We start from the raw sequence: 14,722 nt of genomic DNA, 5'->3' as shown, positions 1-14,722 counted from the left end.
TTGTACACCAGTAGGGTCCTACAGCCTGGCCTGCGCCCTCTCACAATCCGGGACCCCTCGGGGATGTAGTAGTATGCTCAGCGGCAGGTGCCAGGGAGGAGCCTGAGCCCAGGCTGGGCACCACTGCTCCTGCTCATCCCGACCCTACTGTGCCTGTGGCTGCCGCCACTTGGTAGCGCTGCCATGAAAGCAGGAGAGGCTCACGCCACTGGGCAGCACTCCTGCTGTGGAAGCACACTGACCACCAGGGGGACAGCTCCTGCATTGAGCGTCTGCCCCCTGGTGGTCAGTGCACATCATAGTGACCAGTCAACGGGTTGTTCAGTCGCTTAGGCTTTTATGTATATAGATGATAAAGCCAATGAAGTCTAAAAAACTGCCTGGAGAGAGAAGGCAGAGTCATAGAAATACCTATCTTTATATTTTAGGTAGGGTAGGTTAACCAAAGAAGCCTAAGTGAGAGAAATCAGAGAAGCTGAAAGGATACCAGGAAATAGATTAAATAAAGGTATATCAAGAAGTCCTATTCTATTGAAATACGGCAGAGTAAAATCAGTATTTCATCTCTTCAAAGTTATCCAAAAAAAGGAAAGAAAAACAGGGAGAAAACCCCATCTTTGATGAAAGTAGAAGACATCTGAAACTCAAACCACAAAAACAGATGGGAAAGCTGCCAAATTATAGATCAAAGAGGGCTGTGGGAGGAAACAGCAGAGAAAATCCCCACCCAGGGCTGTATGTGCAGAAAGAGCCATCAAGGCACATTTCTGCCAGCTGAGAGGAAGTCACTAAAAGGCCAAAGGGAAATCCTTGTTTACAACAATTCAAGTGAGGCACACAGCCTGGTGGAGAGAGATTCTCCAAACCAGATTTGGTTCCAAGAAGCAGAGAAGCCCAAATAAACAAGAAATCACACAGAGAAGCCATATTCATAGAAAGCAGTCTCTGCCTGTGTAGCAGGGGGGAAAGTCTGCATAGTGAATAGACCCACTGCAGCCCACAGGCTGGGGAAATGTAGTAGCTAAAATAAGCTCTCCATACACAACCTTGAATCATGAGAAAAATTTTAGTTGGCTTTGTATCTAGTCCAAGAATAAGAAGTTTTGCATTAAAAAAATTCACTAAGAATGCTTGTACTAGCTAAAAATTGAAACCAGACAGCCAGTTGGCCTGGAGGTCAAATCCCCCCCAGTATTAACTACAACAATCAAGGCTTAACTACAACAAGACTGCGCACAAAGACCACTAGTGGGTGCACCAAGAAAGCATAAAAAATGCGGAGACAAAGAAACAGGACAAAATTGTCAATGGAAGATATAGAGTTCAGAACCACACTTTTAAGGTCTCTCAAGAACTGTCTAGAAGCCGCTGATAAACTTAATGAGATCCTCAACAAATCTAATGACACCCTCGATGTTATGATAAAGAACCAACTAGAAATTAAGCATACACGGACTGAAATAACGAATACTATACAGACTCCCAACAGCAGACCAGAGGAGCACAAGAATCAAGTCAAAGATTTGAAATGTGAGGAAGCAAAAAACACCCAACCGGAAAAGCAAAATGAAAAAAGAATCCGAAAATACGAAGATAGTGTAAGGAGCCCCTGGGGCAGCTTCAAGCATACCAACATCAGAATTATAGGGGTGCCAGAAGATGAGAGAGAGCAAGATATTGAAAACCTATTTGAAGAAATAATGACAGAAAACTTCCCCTACCTGGTGAAAGAAATGGACTTACAGGTCCAAGAAGCGCGGAGAACCCCAAACAAAAGGAATCCAAAGAGGACCACACCAAGACACATCATAATTAAAATGCCAAGAGCAAAAGATAAAGAGAGAATCTTAAAAGCAGCAAGAGAAAGAAACTCAGTTACCTACAAGGGAATACCTATACGACTGTCAGCTGATTTCTCAACAGAAACTTTGCAGGCCAGAAGGGAGTGGCAAGAAATATTCAAAGTGATGAATACCAAGAACCTACAACCAAGATTACTTTATCCAGCAAAGCTATCGTTCAGAATTGAAGGTCAGATAAAGAGCTTCACAGATAAGGAAAAGCTAAAGGAGTTCATCACCACCAAACCAGTATTATATGAAATGCTGAAAGGTATCCTTTAAGAAGAGGAAGAGGAAGAAAAAGGTAAAGATACAAATTATGAACAACAAATATGCATCTATCAACAAGTGAATCTAAGAATCAAGTGAATAAATAATCTGATGAACAGAATGTGTTGATTATAATATAATCAGGGACATAGAAAGTGGATGGACTGACTATTCTTGGGGGAGAAAGGGGTGTGGGAGATGTGGGAAGAGACTGGACAAAAATCGTGCACCTATGGATGAGGACAGTGGGTGGGGAGTGAGGGCGGAGGGTGGGGCGGGAACTGGGAGGAGAGGAGTTATGGGGGGGAAAAAAAGAGGAACAAATGTAATAATCTGAACAATAAAGATTTAATTTAAAAAATAAAAAATAAAAATAAAAAAAGAGAAGTTAAAAAAAATAAAAATAAAAATTGAAACCAATTAAATATCCGTCAGCGGAAAAATGAATAAATTCTGATATTAGTCTAAGAATAGACTATTACAATATGGCTGAAAGAAATAAACTAGCATACATATATCTAATCACATGTATCAAGCTGCAGAATGTTAGTTATATCATTTATATAAAATATGTCATTTAGAGCAATGATATAATCATATGCAATAACAGCATAAAATGTAGATAGGAATAATAAACACCAAATTCAGGGTAATAGTTGTCTCTGGATTTGGAAGGAGAGAAATAGTGCCTGGAGGGGTGCTCAGGGATTTCAAATGTATCTATAATATTCCATTTGTTTTCTAAAAATCTGAAGCAACTATAGCAAAAAACATTAAGATTTAAGAGAACGAGGTATTCATTCTGTTATCCTCTTTAAGTTACCCTTTATGCTTTCCTTTGGAACCCAGCTACCACACTGTGAGGAAGTACAAACTAGCAAGGTGGAGAATCTTCACAGATAGGCCCACAAAGAAAAACTAAGGTACCCAGAGCCAGCATATACCAGACAGCTGTGTGAACAAGCCTTCAAAAGGACCCAACCCCAGCTTTCCAATCTGTAGCTGAAGCCCCAGACATCATGGAGCAGAGACAAGCTGTGTCTGAGAGCCAAACTCCTTGCTCAATCCTGAGCATAAATAAATGGTTATGTTATGCCACCAAGTTTTGGGATAATATGTTATAAAGCCATTGTTAAGTAAACAAAACACCTAATGATAGACTGAATTAAAAAAGAAATTATTTGCAATGCTTCAGTCCTGACTGCTAAATTTATAAAAGAGCTAACAGTTGTAAACTTATGCCAGTTTTATTTAGCTTACCTCCAAACTTCCCGAATGTGCTGCCCAATGTAAAGGGGTAAATTTATGGAGAATATCAACTTCATTAATGCTGACTCCACGTTCTACTATTTCTGAAAGCTGCTTTACATCTCCAGCGCGTACTGCATCATGTATGCTACTAAAATGCACCTTCTTCCTGGCGCCTACTGAAAAATCAAATTGCTTAAAATGTATTACAGTGCCAAAAAATAGAAAAAGACTAAAGCAATAAGACAAAAGAAAACACAAAATCACTTTGACTTTCCAAATAATTTAATACAAAGATGTGTATGATTAACATCGTCTTAATCAGACTTCCATTTCAGTTCTAATGTCTAAAAAGCATGTAAGTATCATTCCCTTATACACAGGAGAAAACAAACTGAAAACCAGTAACTTTTCTTAGACTGATCAGAGAACTGAGGTCTCAGCAAACTACCACCCTGAATCTGAAAAGATGGGCAAATACAGAGAAACACAGTTAAGCTCAGCTCACCTAGAGCAGAAGCCACTGGAGCCATGAACAACTACAAGCACTTAAATGGGGAATCATTGAGGGATTTTAAACAGAAGACTAATAAAGATCAGATTTGTAATGCTGGATTTATGGGACTGGCTGCAGGCGAGGGGAATTCATTGGGGAGCAAAAATGCAACATTAGAGATTCAGGGAGACTATGTAAGAAAATAACTATGGTATCTACAGCAGAAAGATTGAGATCCTCAACCCAGAGAATGGCTTTGGAAACAGAATATTCAAAAAATACTATAAAAACAGGTTGAACTGAATTTGGATGTAATAGTGGGCAAAATAAGGAAAGAGTATTGGGATAACTTCAAGGAGTCTGGCTTAGTTCTCTGAGTGGTGTGGCACAATTGAGACAGTAAACACTGGAGGACAGAGAGGACTTGTGAATACAAAATTATTTTATTTTTGAATTTTTAAAACATATTTTAATTGACTTCAGAGAGGGAGAGGGAGAAACATCAATGATAAGAATTACTAATCAGCTGCCTCCTGCACACCCCCTAATGGGGATGGAGCCCGCAACCTGGGCATGTGCTCTTGACCAAAATCAAACCAGGGACCCTTCAGTATGCAGGCCGACACTCAATCCACTGAGCCAAACAGGGTAGGGCTATTTTTTTTTTAATCTTTACCCAAGGGTATGTTTTTATTGATTTTAGAAAGAGATGAAGGGTAGTGAGAGAGAGAGAAAGAAACATCGATCAGTTGTCTCCCATACACGCCCAGACCAGGGATCAAAATCAAAACCTAGCTAGTGTCCTGATAAGGAATCAAACCAGCAACCTTTTGGTGTAGAGCAAGCATGTCAAACTCGCGGCCCCCGGGCCGCATGGGGCCCACAACAAATATTTTTGCAGCCCAGCCAATATATCAGTATATAAGAAACGTTTTAATAAAAATTTCGTAACTTAATATTTACAATATCCTGTTATACATAACTAGAGGCCTAGTGCATGAAATTCATGCATGGGTAGGGTCCCTAGGTGGTAGGTGATCAGGGCCAATAGGGGCCTTCCAGCTGCCAGCAGGGGCCTTCCTTCGCTCTGCCTCCTGGTGGTCAGCACATGTCATAGCGAGCGATAGAACTCCCAGGCTCCCGGTGGAACTCCTGCAGGGACACTTTGCATATCAGCCTTTCATACACATAGATTATTAATAACGAACTAATGACTGATTACTATAATCATTGCATTCATTTCCCTTAGGTGCCTTACATGCAGGCACACCATTCCTCTTCACGAATACTAGCAGTGAATATTTTTAGCAACCATTTGCCATGTCATTAGTCTTGGACTGACTTGTTTGGTGTGCGCAACAGGAAATATTTCACTTTCGGAGAACAAGAAATAGGTTTATTTACATTACGCTTATTAATTTGTGCAGTTATTCAGTGTCTGATAAGTTAATGTTCAAGAAAAAATATTTTTATTAAAATGTCCTATTACTTTATGTTAACGATTACTCATTTAGTTCAGCCCTTTGTATTCAGTATCAAAATGAACATATGTTTCTATGAAAATTGAAGCTTTTGTTTTTTTGCAGCCCACATAAACTTAAACCTTGTTAGCCGTTGAGTTTGACATGCTTGGTGTAGAGGATGAAGCTCCAACTAACTGAATCACCCAGCCAAGGCCAAAATTACACTGCAGACATGTGGATCTTAAGGTGCCCCAGAAGAGTTCCAGAAGGGACTTCTACATGAGTCTGCAGCTCAGAGGAGAGCTCTGGAGTTCAGATCTCAGTAGCAGATGTGTCCAGCGTTAGGTAGGTTTTTCTGATGCCCGTAAACTGGAACCAATGGCACTCTACTCTTCTTTATAATATTCATCACACTAGTCATTATTTGCTCAGTATTTATCTTCCCCAGTAGAAGGTAAGGAATATGCCTGTCTTCTTAATGTCCTTAAGACAGAGCACATATTCGGCACTCAATAAATATTTACTGGATGGTTGAATGAATGACACAGATTTGGAAGTCCTCAGTAGGGCTTAAGTCATTGTACATAACATAAAGCGCCAGCGATGGCACTGGGGGGCGGGAGGGAGGGAGAGAAGCAACGTTTAAGGAGAGGATGGAAGAAAAGTCAGCCAAGAAAAGGGAGAGTCAGCAGAGTGGGAAGAAGAAAACCAGGTCAGTCTAATGTCATCTCCACAGGGTCAAATGCTTCAGAGAAGTCAAGTAAGAACTTAAAAGGGTTCAAAAGATTTAACAAGCGCGGACATCCCCAGGCGAGAAGTTTCGGGAATGTGCAGCGGGAAAGAAAGGGAGTAAAGCTAAAATGAGGAAGGTCTGGGTCCGGGACCTCCTGAAAACAGGTCACTTAGGCGGAAAGAGGAGTGACAGCGGAGAAAGGGAACGGCCAGAGAAGGCAAGGCTGATGCGGGCAGAAGTGCGAGAGGGCGCGTGGCAGCGACGAGGGTCGTCCAAGGCAATTAACGGGACTCACACGGGGTTGCCGACTCCGTGAAGGAAGCGGAGGGGCCCGAAGGGGGCACCCCGGGCATGGTGCGATCCCACGGACGCCGAGGGGGAGGCGAATCCTGGCCCCTGCTGCTGCGGCGGTCTTCACTCGCTGTCCCCCACGAGCCCCTGCAGCGGCCGTCTTCGTCCTCCCCGGCCCTCTCCCAGGAGCCCCCGCCGCGGGGCCCTCCGTCCGCACTCTCTCTCTCCCAGAAGCCCCTGAGGCGGTGGTTGTAGCCTCGGCCGCTGCTCACCCCGGAGGAGTCGCTGGCCGCGTAGTCGCGGTCGTCACTCACTCCTTCCGAGGAACTACTGAAGCTGGGGCCGCCATCCACGCTCCCTCCTCCCCAAGAGCCGCTGAGGCGGCGGTGGAGCTCGTCGCTGCCCCTCTCCCCGAAGTCGCTGGTGCCGGCTTCTCCGACGGCTCCCCCAGAGTCACTGCTCTGGGCGCCGCCGACCTGACGGAGACCGGCGTCGGTGCTAGGAAGGCCGCGGTCTCCCCTCACACTCTCCCACGAGCTGCTATGACCGTGGCCACCGTCTCCCCTGACTGCCTCAGGGGAACCAGCGCGGCGGCGGCCCAGGTCTTCAAGGACCCTTCTCGGGTCCCTTCTGGAGAGGCCCCCGTCCTCTCTCACTCGTCCCGGAGAGACGCTGCAGTGGCCGTCGTCCTCTTCGCCGATTGTTTCCGTGTCTTCGCTGAGACAAAACTCCTGGTCTTCACTCCCTCTTTCCTCAAGCTGGCCGCCGCGGTGACTGGGTCGGCCGTCTGTCCTCCACACGAGAGGGCCGGCGCGGCGGCCGCCGTCCCTGGCTGTGTCCCCCCGCGAATCGCTAAGGTGGCGGCCGCCGTCGACGGGGACCCTCTCCTCGAAGGAGCGTTCCAGCGTCCCGACTCCGGCCGCCGGGTCGGAGCGGTGGAGGAGACGTCGCCTTGGAAACGAATAAACTTCCGGCTTCCGGCCTGCGAGGGTCATTTCCGGTTCCTTGCGGCTTGGCGTCACTTCCGGCTTCCCTCCCTTCACCCTTTGCAAGGCTTGGCCTGCAGACGAATCGGATGGTGGCAGAGACCCGTTTTCGGTGAAGTTCCGCTCGGGCCCACGCCCAGCCCGATCTGGCCCCGGCTCTGTAACGGCTGGCGTGGTCCGCGGCCTCCGCGGCCCCGCGCTCGGGTGGAGGCCCAGGACTGCCGTCTGCGTAGGTGACCTGTATGGCGCGTGCCGGGCGGGGCCTTTCGTCCTTGGCAAACCAAGTGTAATTTTTTTCAGTGCAGGTTGGGGATGTTGAAGTAAAGCTCTTCTTAACCCTGACTTCTCACAAATATGGAAAAAGACCTAGCGGAGAAGTTAGCAGCTGCAGCCGGTATCATTGAGTGCTTACTAGTGCCCGGCCCTTTGAAAATCGCTCGCTTGGTACTTAATTCTCACACTAATTTGGTAAGGTAGGTGCTATCCCTATTTTACAGGTGAGGAGATTGAAGGTGCCAGTCTCTTGCTCAGGCCAAACAGCAGGTAAGTGGTAGAGCCGGTGTAAAAATGCAGGTCATTAGTCGAAAGATTGCTTCAGGTTTTCTGACTCAAATCCAAGATTCCTTTCACGGTAAAATACTTACTTTCAACAGTTTAGTCCAGATCTTTTTCTCCAAGCCTATTGCTTAACGTGCATTTTTCCATTCACTATTTATTGTAAAAGTATGGCTCAAATATATGAAAATGGACTGAGAATACAGAAATTAAAATTACCTGCCCTCCAAGGGCATCACTCGGCTTGATTCCCCTCTCACCCTGGTTTTTTTTCCCATCTTTATTGTTTTGCCACAGGGTTTGTTGTTACTGTTGCCTTGGTTGTTTTGGGGGGTTTTTTTGCTACAAAACTTTTTAAATTTTATTTTTCAATTACATTCATTATTATTTTGTATTAGTTTCAGGTGTACAGCGTGGAGGTAGACAGTCATATATTTTACCAAATAATACCCCTGATATTTCTAGTGTCCACCTGACCCGTACATAGTTATTACAGTATTATTGACTATATTCCTTATGCTGTGCTTAACATTCCTGTAACTATTTTGTGACTGCTAATCTGTACTAGATCCTTCACCTTTTTCACTCAGTCCCTTTACCCCCTGACCTGTGCCTCGCCACAGGTTTTGTGCTGTGAACACATTTGGGAAATTCCCCTGACCCCATTTTTACTCTCTTGAAATACAGTGCCTTTTTTTAAGTTCCATAGCCTCTTGTAATATTACTAACTGCCATTTGTTGAGTTCATATGATGGGTATGGCATTGAATTAAGTGCTTCATCATATTTGTTACTTAATCCTTAATATAACCTACCAGCATAGTATTACTATTGCTTTTTACAAATAAAGTGCAAAGTTAATTGCCTGAGAATACACAGCTAGTAAGTAATAAGTACCTGAACTAGGGTTTCTACCTAGATCTTTGATTTTGCTGCACATACTCCTCAAAGCCTCTGAATTCCCACAACCTTTATATCAAACACTTATCAATTGTATTATAATTACCTGTTTAACAGTTGATCCTTACCCCTACCCCTCAAGGACTCTGAGCTTCTGGAAGGTAGAGACTTTCATTATTCGTCTTGGAGTTCCTGACATCTAGAATACTTGGTTCAAGGGGGGAAGGGCCCACTAACTTGTGTGGGTGAGTGGGTGGATTTTTGAGTTGATTTTCTGGTGGATGAAGTGATAGACTGAAAGTAAAGTTTTTTACAGTTGGAAGGGATTTGGGAATTAGTCATTTTACCAGACATCTGTTGAATTATTAATATGGGACAGTTACTATGCTAAGTGACTTGCAAATAGTTTCAAACTTAACCTGTATTATTCCTGTTTTTACAGATGAAGAAACTGCTCAGATTTGGCCAAGATCACATAACTAGGTGGGGAGTTGGAGCCCACTATGACTGACTCCAAATTAATATAGTGGTTGTAGCCACTTGTATAATAATGGTAAAGGCTTCATTTTTGCTTTGTTGTATGGGTAAACTCAGGAGGGAAGGAGGCAGCACATCCTTAGACATGACAGGAAGGATTAGAAAAAGAAACGGAAGAAAAGTAGAAAAAGTAAAATGCCCTCATTAATTTTAAAGGATTTAAAAATAAAGCAGAAACAAATGGACTAGGAAATAAATTGATCCCAATAATAGCTGGTATTTGAAAAAAAAACAAAACAATAAATAGACACTTAGCAAATCTGAGGAAGGAGCGAAAACAATACTGGAAACAAAGGCAACATATTACTGATAATGAGGGTTTTTGAAAATCAGAAATGATTTAGTGTAAAATTACACTAATAGTCCTGAAAAATGATGTATAATTTTCTAGGAAAATGTAAATTTCAAAAAAAAAAATTGGTTCAAGTTAGAAAACCTTAATAAGCTGATAATCATAAAAGAATGACCTATGTAGCTCTGACAAAAGTTACCAAGAACAAAGCAGAAAGAATGGAATACTTTCCCACTATGAAGTATCATAAATAAGGAGAGGGAGGGGAAAAAAACTTACATCTCAGTCTCACTTATCAATGTATATACAGCTATCCTAAGGGAACTATAAAGCCTACAGTGCATTTAGAGAATAATGTCATAACCAAGTTGGGTTTATCCTACCAGTACAAGGATGGGTTAACAGACAATATAGCAATGAAAATTTCCTAATAAAGGAGAAAAACTATATGATCTTAATTGATACTGAAAAATCACTTGAAAAGTTAGCATCTATTACTTATTCAAAAAGAAGATAAAATTCATATTAAGTAATAAAAGGAAGCTTACTTAACTGAAGGAACATATAAACAGCACATTTAATGTTAATAGTCCAGGTTATCTACTGTCAGTCCTGCAAGTCAACATTGTCCTGAGAATTTTGGACCCAGTATAATAATAAGCAAGATAAATAAGGTATGAAATTGAAAAAAAAGAAATTAAGACAAGTGATGTCATTGTTTACCTGGAAAATATAAGACAACTGTAAAATATTAAGTATTAGAAAAGAGTTCAGTAAGATGGAGAGCTAGCAGGGCAACATACAGAAGTAAGATTCCCTATAAACTAAAATAAATGTGTAAATGTAAAGAAAGCTTTCATTCACATTAACAGCAACAGTGGGGAAATCTAAGAATAAACCTATGAAGTAAGCAAAATCTACATAGGAAAAACAAAACTTCATTTATGGATGTTACCGAGTAAAGGGAAAGATGCTATGTTCCTGTGTGAGGAGGTTCAGTACTGCAGATAGGATTCTCCTGAAAGTAAATTTGTTGCATTTGAAGTAAAAATCTAATGTAATTTTTTAGTGGAAGTTGGCAAGATGATTTTAAAGTTTATCTGGAAGATTAAATATGCTAGGTTAACCAAAACATGTTTGGAAAAGATCAATTAATGAGACTTAACCCACTTACATATTAGAACTATAAAACTAGACTATTTAGAACAGGGTGGTATTAGAACAGGACTAGACAAAGAGATTAGTGTAACTAGAGTCCAGAACTAACCCCATTATAGAGGCAGAGTTTTTCAAATCGAGAAATATAGGTTCTTTAATATTTTCATATACAGAAATTTCAGAATTAAAGTTATTAACAATTATAAAGTCTTAAGAGAATGCAGAAAATTTGTTTTCAGTGAGAAAGAATAACTCAATTAGCAAAAAACATAAAAAATACCAAGAGCAAATTAGCAAAAGAGGATACTCAAACTCAGACTGTTGAGACATCACAATGATAAAAACTAAAAGACTATGGATAATGAATGTTTAGAGGTGGTCTAAACAAGTACTCTGAAGACTGCTGGTGAACAACTAAAGTGGTGGGACCTATGAAGGACAATTTCACACTGTCAAAATTCCAAATGTACGTTATGCTTGAGCCAGCAACTATCGAGTTGTAAAATCTTCAAAATAACTTATATATACTAGGATAGTCGTTGCAACACTTTTTAATGGTAAATAATTAGAAATTTGAATATTCATCAGTGGAAGGATGGCTAAATTACACATCTACATACATTTAGCAACATGGAAAGGATTATAAGAAATGGTAAATGAAAAAAAGAACCTAACAAATTGTTAACTCAGTGGTTACTTTATGTAACAGGAAAGATGTGAAAGAAGACTTTCCTATACTTCCATTTGAATTTTAAAATTTAATTTTTTGTAAGTAAAAACGGCAAAGCACAGGAAGACATGTATTGTCACATAAAGCAAAAGATACTTTAAGGAGTACATGGGCCAGGAGAGGTTAAGAGGCTAATAAAAGCACATTCGTTGTGGCAAGGCGTCATAATACTTGAGAGCAATGTTAATGAAGAAGCCAGGATGTAAAAGCCAGATTGCATAGGATTTCAAGGTAAGTAAGGGACTGGCATTAAGGAAGTTTTTCAGGTGGGAAGTGGGCATCAGCATTCCAGATAATTGGAACCCTTTGTAAGTAGGAAGATTATGATTCCAACTAGTAAAAGTGGATAGTCCTCCACCTGTCTACCTTAGCATTTCCAAAGTTGGGTAATTAATCAGGTCTGCATCTAGTTCCAGAGAAGGAAATAGGGCCAACCCCTGACCAAAAATTGAACTAAGGATTTTGGTAACCATCTCTACTTTGTTCCCTCATGCTTTCCAGGCCTTCTTGCTCTCCCTCTGGGCATCCCACTGATGCTTTTTAGCCTTTTCTTTAACTTTTTCTTCCTCACCTGCCCAACAAAGTGTCCATTATTTCAGGGAGCTGACCCCATGTAGAATTAGGGAAAAACTTGCTGCTACTGCTGAAGTTCAGGCCTTGACAATAGTCTGACTTTCCATTTCTACCTCCAGATTACCTTTTTAGTCAGCTAAATCTTTTCACTTGGAGACATGGTTAGATGCCTCATATTTTCCTGAATATTTTGTATAAACCTTTCAGAGCATTTATTAGGCACTAAAATAGGCTGTAAAGAAAGCCAGCCAGGAAAATAGAATTCTCTATTTATTAAGCTGTTATATGAGAATCTTTTAATAGGTAATTAGGTCCTATTTTTATCCCTAAAAGCTTGTTATTAGCTGAATAACAGGTCACTGTAGTATTTTCCACAACATGAAAGTTTTAAGTAAATTATATTGACGTTGTATAAACAGTGAAATTTGTAGTTTTCGAGAAATACACAATTCCTTTTATTCTCACAAACTCATTTCAAATGAAAATGTTCCATCTTTAAGTTTCCCAGCTTTCCTTGCTACACTTTGCAGTATAAATTATTTCTAGTTCCCAGTGCTATGTTGTGACTTATTTTTCCATCTTTTGGGGCTAAAATTCAGTGTTCTCTGAATTCTAGATCAGGAGATTTTGCCTGTTCGTTAGAATCGTTTAGAACTTTTTCAAAAGTGTATTTGTATTGATTTCAGAGAGGGGGAGAGAGAAACAAATGATGAGAATCATTGTTTGCCTCCTGCTCCCCTACTAATGGGGATTGAGCCTGAAACCCTCGCATGTACCCTGACGGAATCAAACTGATCTGGTTCATAGGTCCTCAATCACTGAGCCAGGCTGGAACTTTATTTATATAATTGACATTAGTTTTGAGTATAATTATGGAGCATCTTAAATACTAGAGGTGTTTCTGAATGAGAATCTATTAAGTGACTCTCCAGAGATAAGTATTCTTAACACTCACTGTCATTCTAGTGCACAGCTCTAATTGGAGGAGGGGGAAGCATCTAAATCACTACCCTAAATCTAGCCTCCTACTTCAAAGAAAAACTAGAAATTAATTCTCAATTCCAGACCCCAAATCTGTGACCATCTTAATACTGTCCATTCTATTTTTTTAAAAAAACTTATTGATTTCAGAGAGAGGGAGAGAACGATAAGAATCATTGATCAGCTGCCTCCTGCACGCCCCACAGTGGGGATAGAGCCTGCAACCCAGGAATGTGCCCTGACCAGGAATTGAACCTGTGACCTGGTTCACTGAGCCATACCAGCCAAGTTGTCCCTTCATTCTGAAGCTAATTTCTCTTGTGCTTTCGATAGTCTTTCCAGCTACAACTGGTCATCTCTTCAACCTTTCTTTCCAATGAGTTTTTAGAATTATAACCACAATTCAATCTCCAGTTAAATTTCTTAGGAGTAGCTCTTGTCCCGTTACCCTCACATCACAACTGGCATTGGCACTCAATAATTAGGGGATATTTCTCAATCCCCTATTTTCCTGATTACCCAGTCTTTGAATTGTTTTCCTCATTACTAGTTTTCCTATTTTACTTCAATTCTGCTCTCAATTAGCTGCAAAGCTAAATGTTCCCCCAGAGACTTCTTACTTTATACATTCTAGGTTTAAATGCCACCTTCGTTTGACTTCACATACTTTAATTGAAATGTATTTTGTTTTAATTTTGTATGTTTTTATTGATTTTGGAGAGGGAGAAACATCCATTGGTCACCTCTTAAACCCACAACCTGGGTATGTGCCCTAACTGGGAATCAAACCCACCACCTTTCAGGATTTGGGACAATGCTCCAACCAATTGAGCTACACCAGCCAGGGCGATAGTCATGTACTTTTAAGCATTTGATAAAAACTATGATGGCTTTCCCAAAAAGAGGCACAACAGGAAGCTTCCAACATTTTTCAATTCAGACCCCAGCATTTCTTCCATGCTTGTATATTCAAAAGTTCATCTAAAGTCCAGTACATAGTTAACCAGTTTTCTTACTGGACCTCTCTATATTTGAAAATCTCTCAAAGTTTTTTTGAAAATGAAAAGCCAACCTTAGATGCAGATTAGGATATTACTTGTTTAAAATTTCTAGTGGCTCCCATTGTCAGTGTAATAAAAAATCCTTATCATGACCAAGACTACATAATCAGGGTTTTAACCATACAAAATTTTTGAAAACACATTGTTTACATTTGCTATTCATTCTCCATAGATACTCTTCTCAGGAATTTGGACTCCACTGCTAGCTATCTCCCAAGGCTTAACTATCACCATCTTTATAAAGCCTTGTTTAACCTATCTTCAGGAGGTTCGGTGTGCCTATTTCTATCCTAGCATTTTTCTTAACTATAGAAATAGTGTTCACAAAAATGAAGCAAAGCCAGCTCTATGTTCTTGTTCTGCACCTAAGTAGGTGATTCAATTTCACCTGTAAAGTGGGGATACCATCTCTCATATAGGATTTTTTTTTTAAGTCCTAGGGAATATATGTAAAATGTTTATCAATGCCTACCACATAGTAAACGCTCAACAAACTATAATTTTCATTAGTTTTATATGCCTATTTCCTCCAATAGAAGGCTCATAAGTGCCACTTCATGTTTTAAAGCTGAAGAAAAGTCACAAGCTAAAGCCATTCAAGAAATAAA

The 14,722-nt window shown here is 40.8% G+C and overlaps 1 protein-coding gene across 1 annotated transcript in view; it reads right to left on the bottom strand.

Annotated features, from left to right (window-relative positions):
- Positions 1 to 7,035, bottom strand: part of ANKRD42 (ankyrin repeat domain 42) — a 51,220-nt gene extending 44,185 nt beyond the window's left edge. The window contains exons 1-2 of the mRNA XM_081099880.1: positions 6,347 to 7,035; positions 3,372 to 3,538 (exon numbers count right to left, since the gene is read on the bottom strand). Of these exons, the coding sequence (XP_080956006.1) occupies positions 3,372 to 3,538; positions 6,347 to 6,404 (225 nt within the window). The 5' untranslated portion in view covers positions 6,405 to 7,035. The remainder of the gene's footprint in view (positions 1 to 3,371; positions 3,539 to 6,346) is intronic.
- Positions 7,036 to 14,722: the final 7,687 nt, after the last annotated feature.

Source organism: Myotis nattereri (genome assembly GCF_964212035.1).
Source record: "Myotis nattereri genome assembly, chromosome: 9".
Lineage (NCBI taxonomy): Eukaryota > Metazoa > Chordata > Mammalia > Chiroptera > Vespertilionidae > Myotis > Myotis nattereri.
The sequence above is the reverse complement of the archived record's forward strand: the minus strand, read 5'-3'. Positions and strand labels throughout refer to the sequence as shown.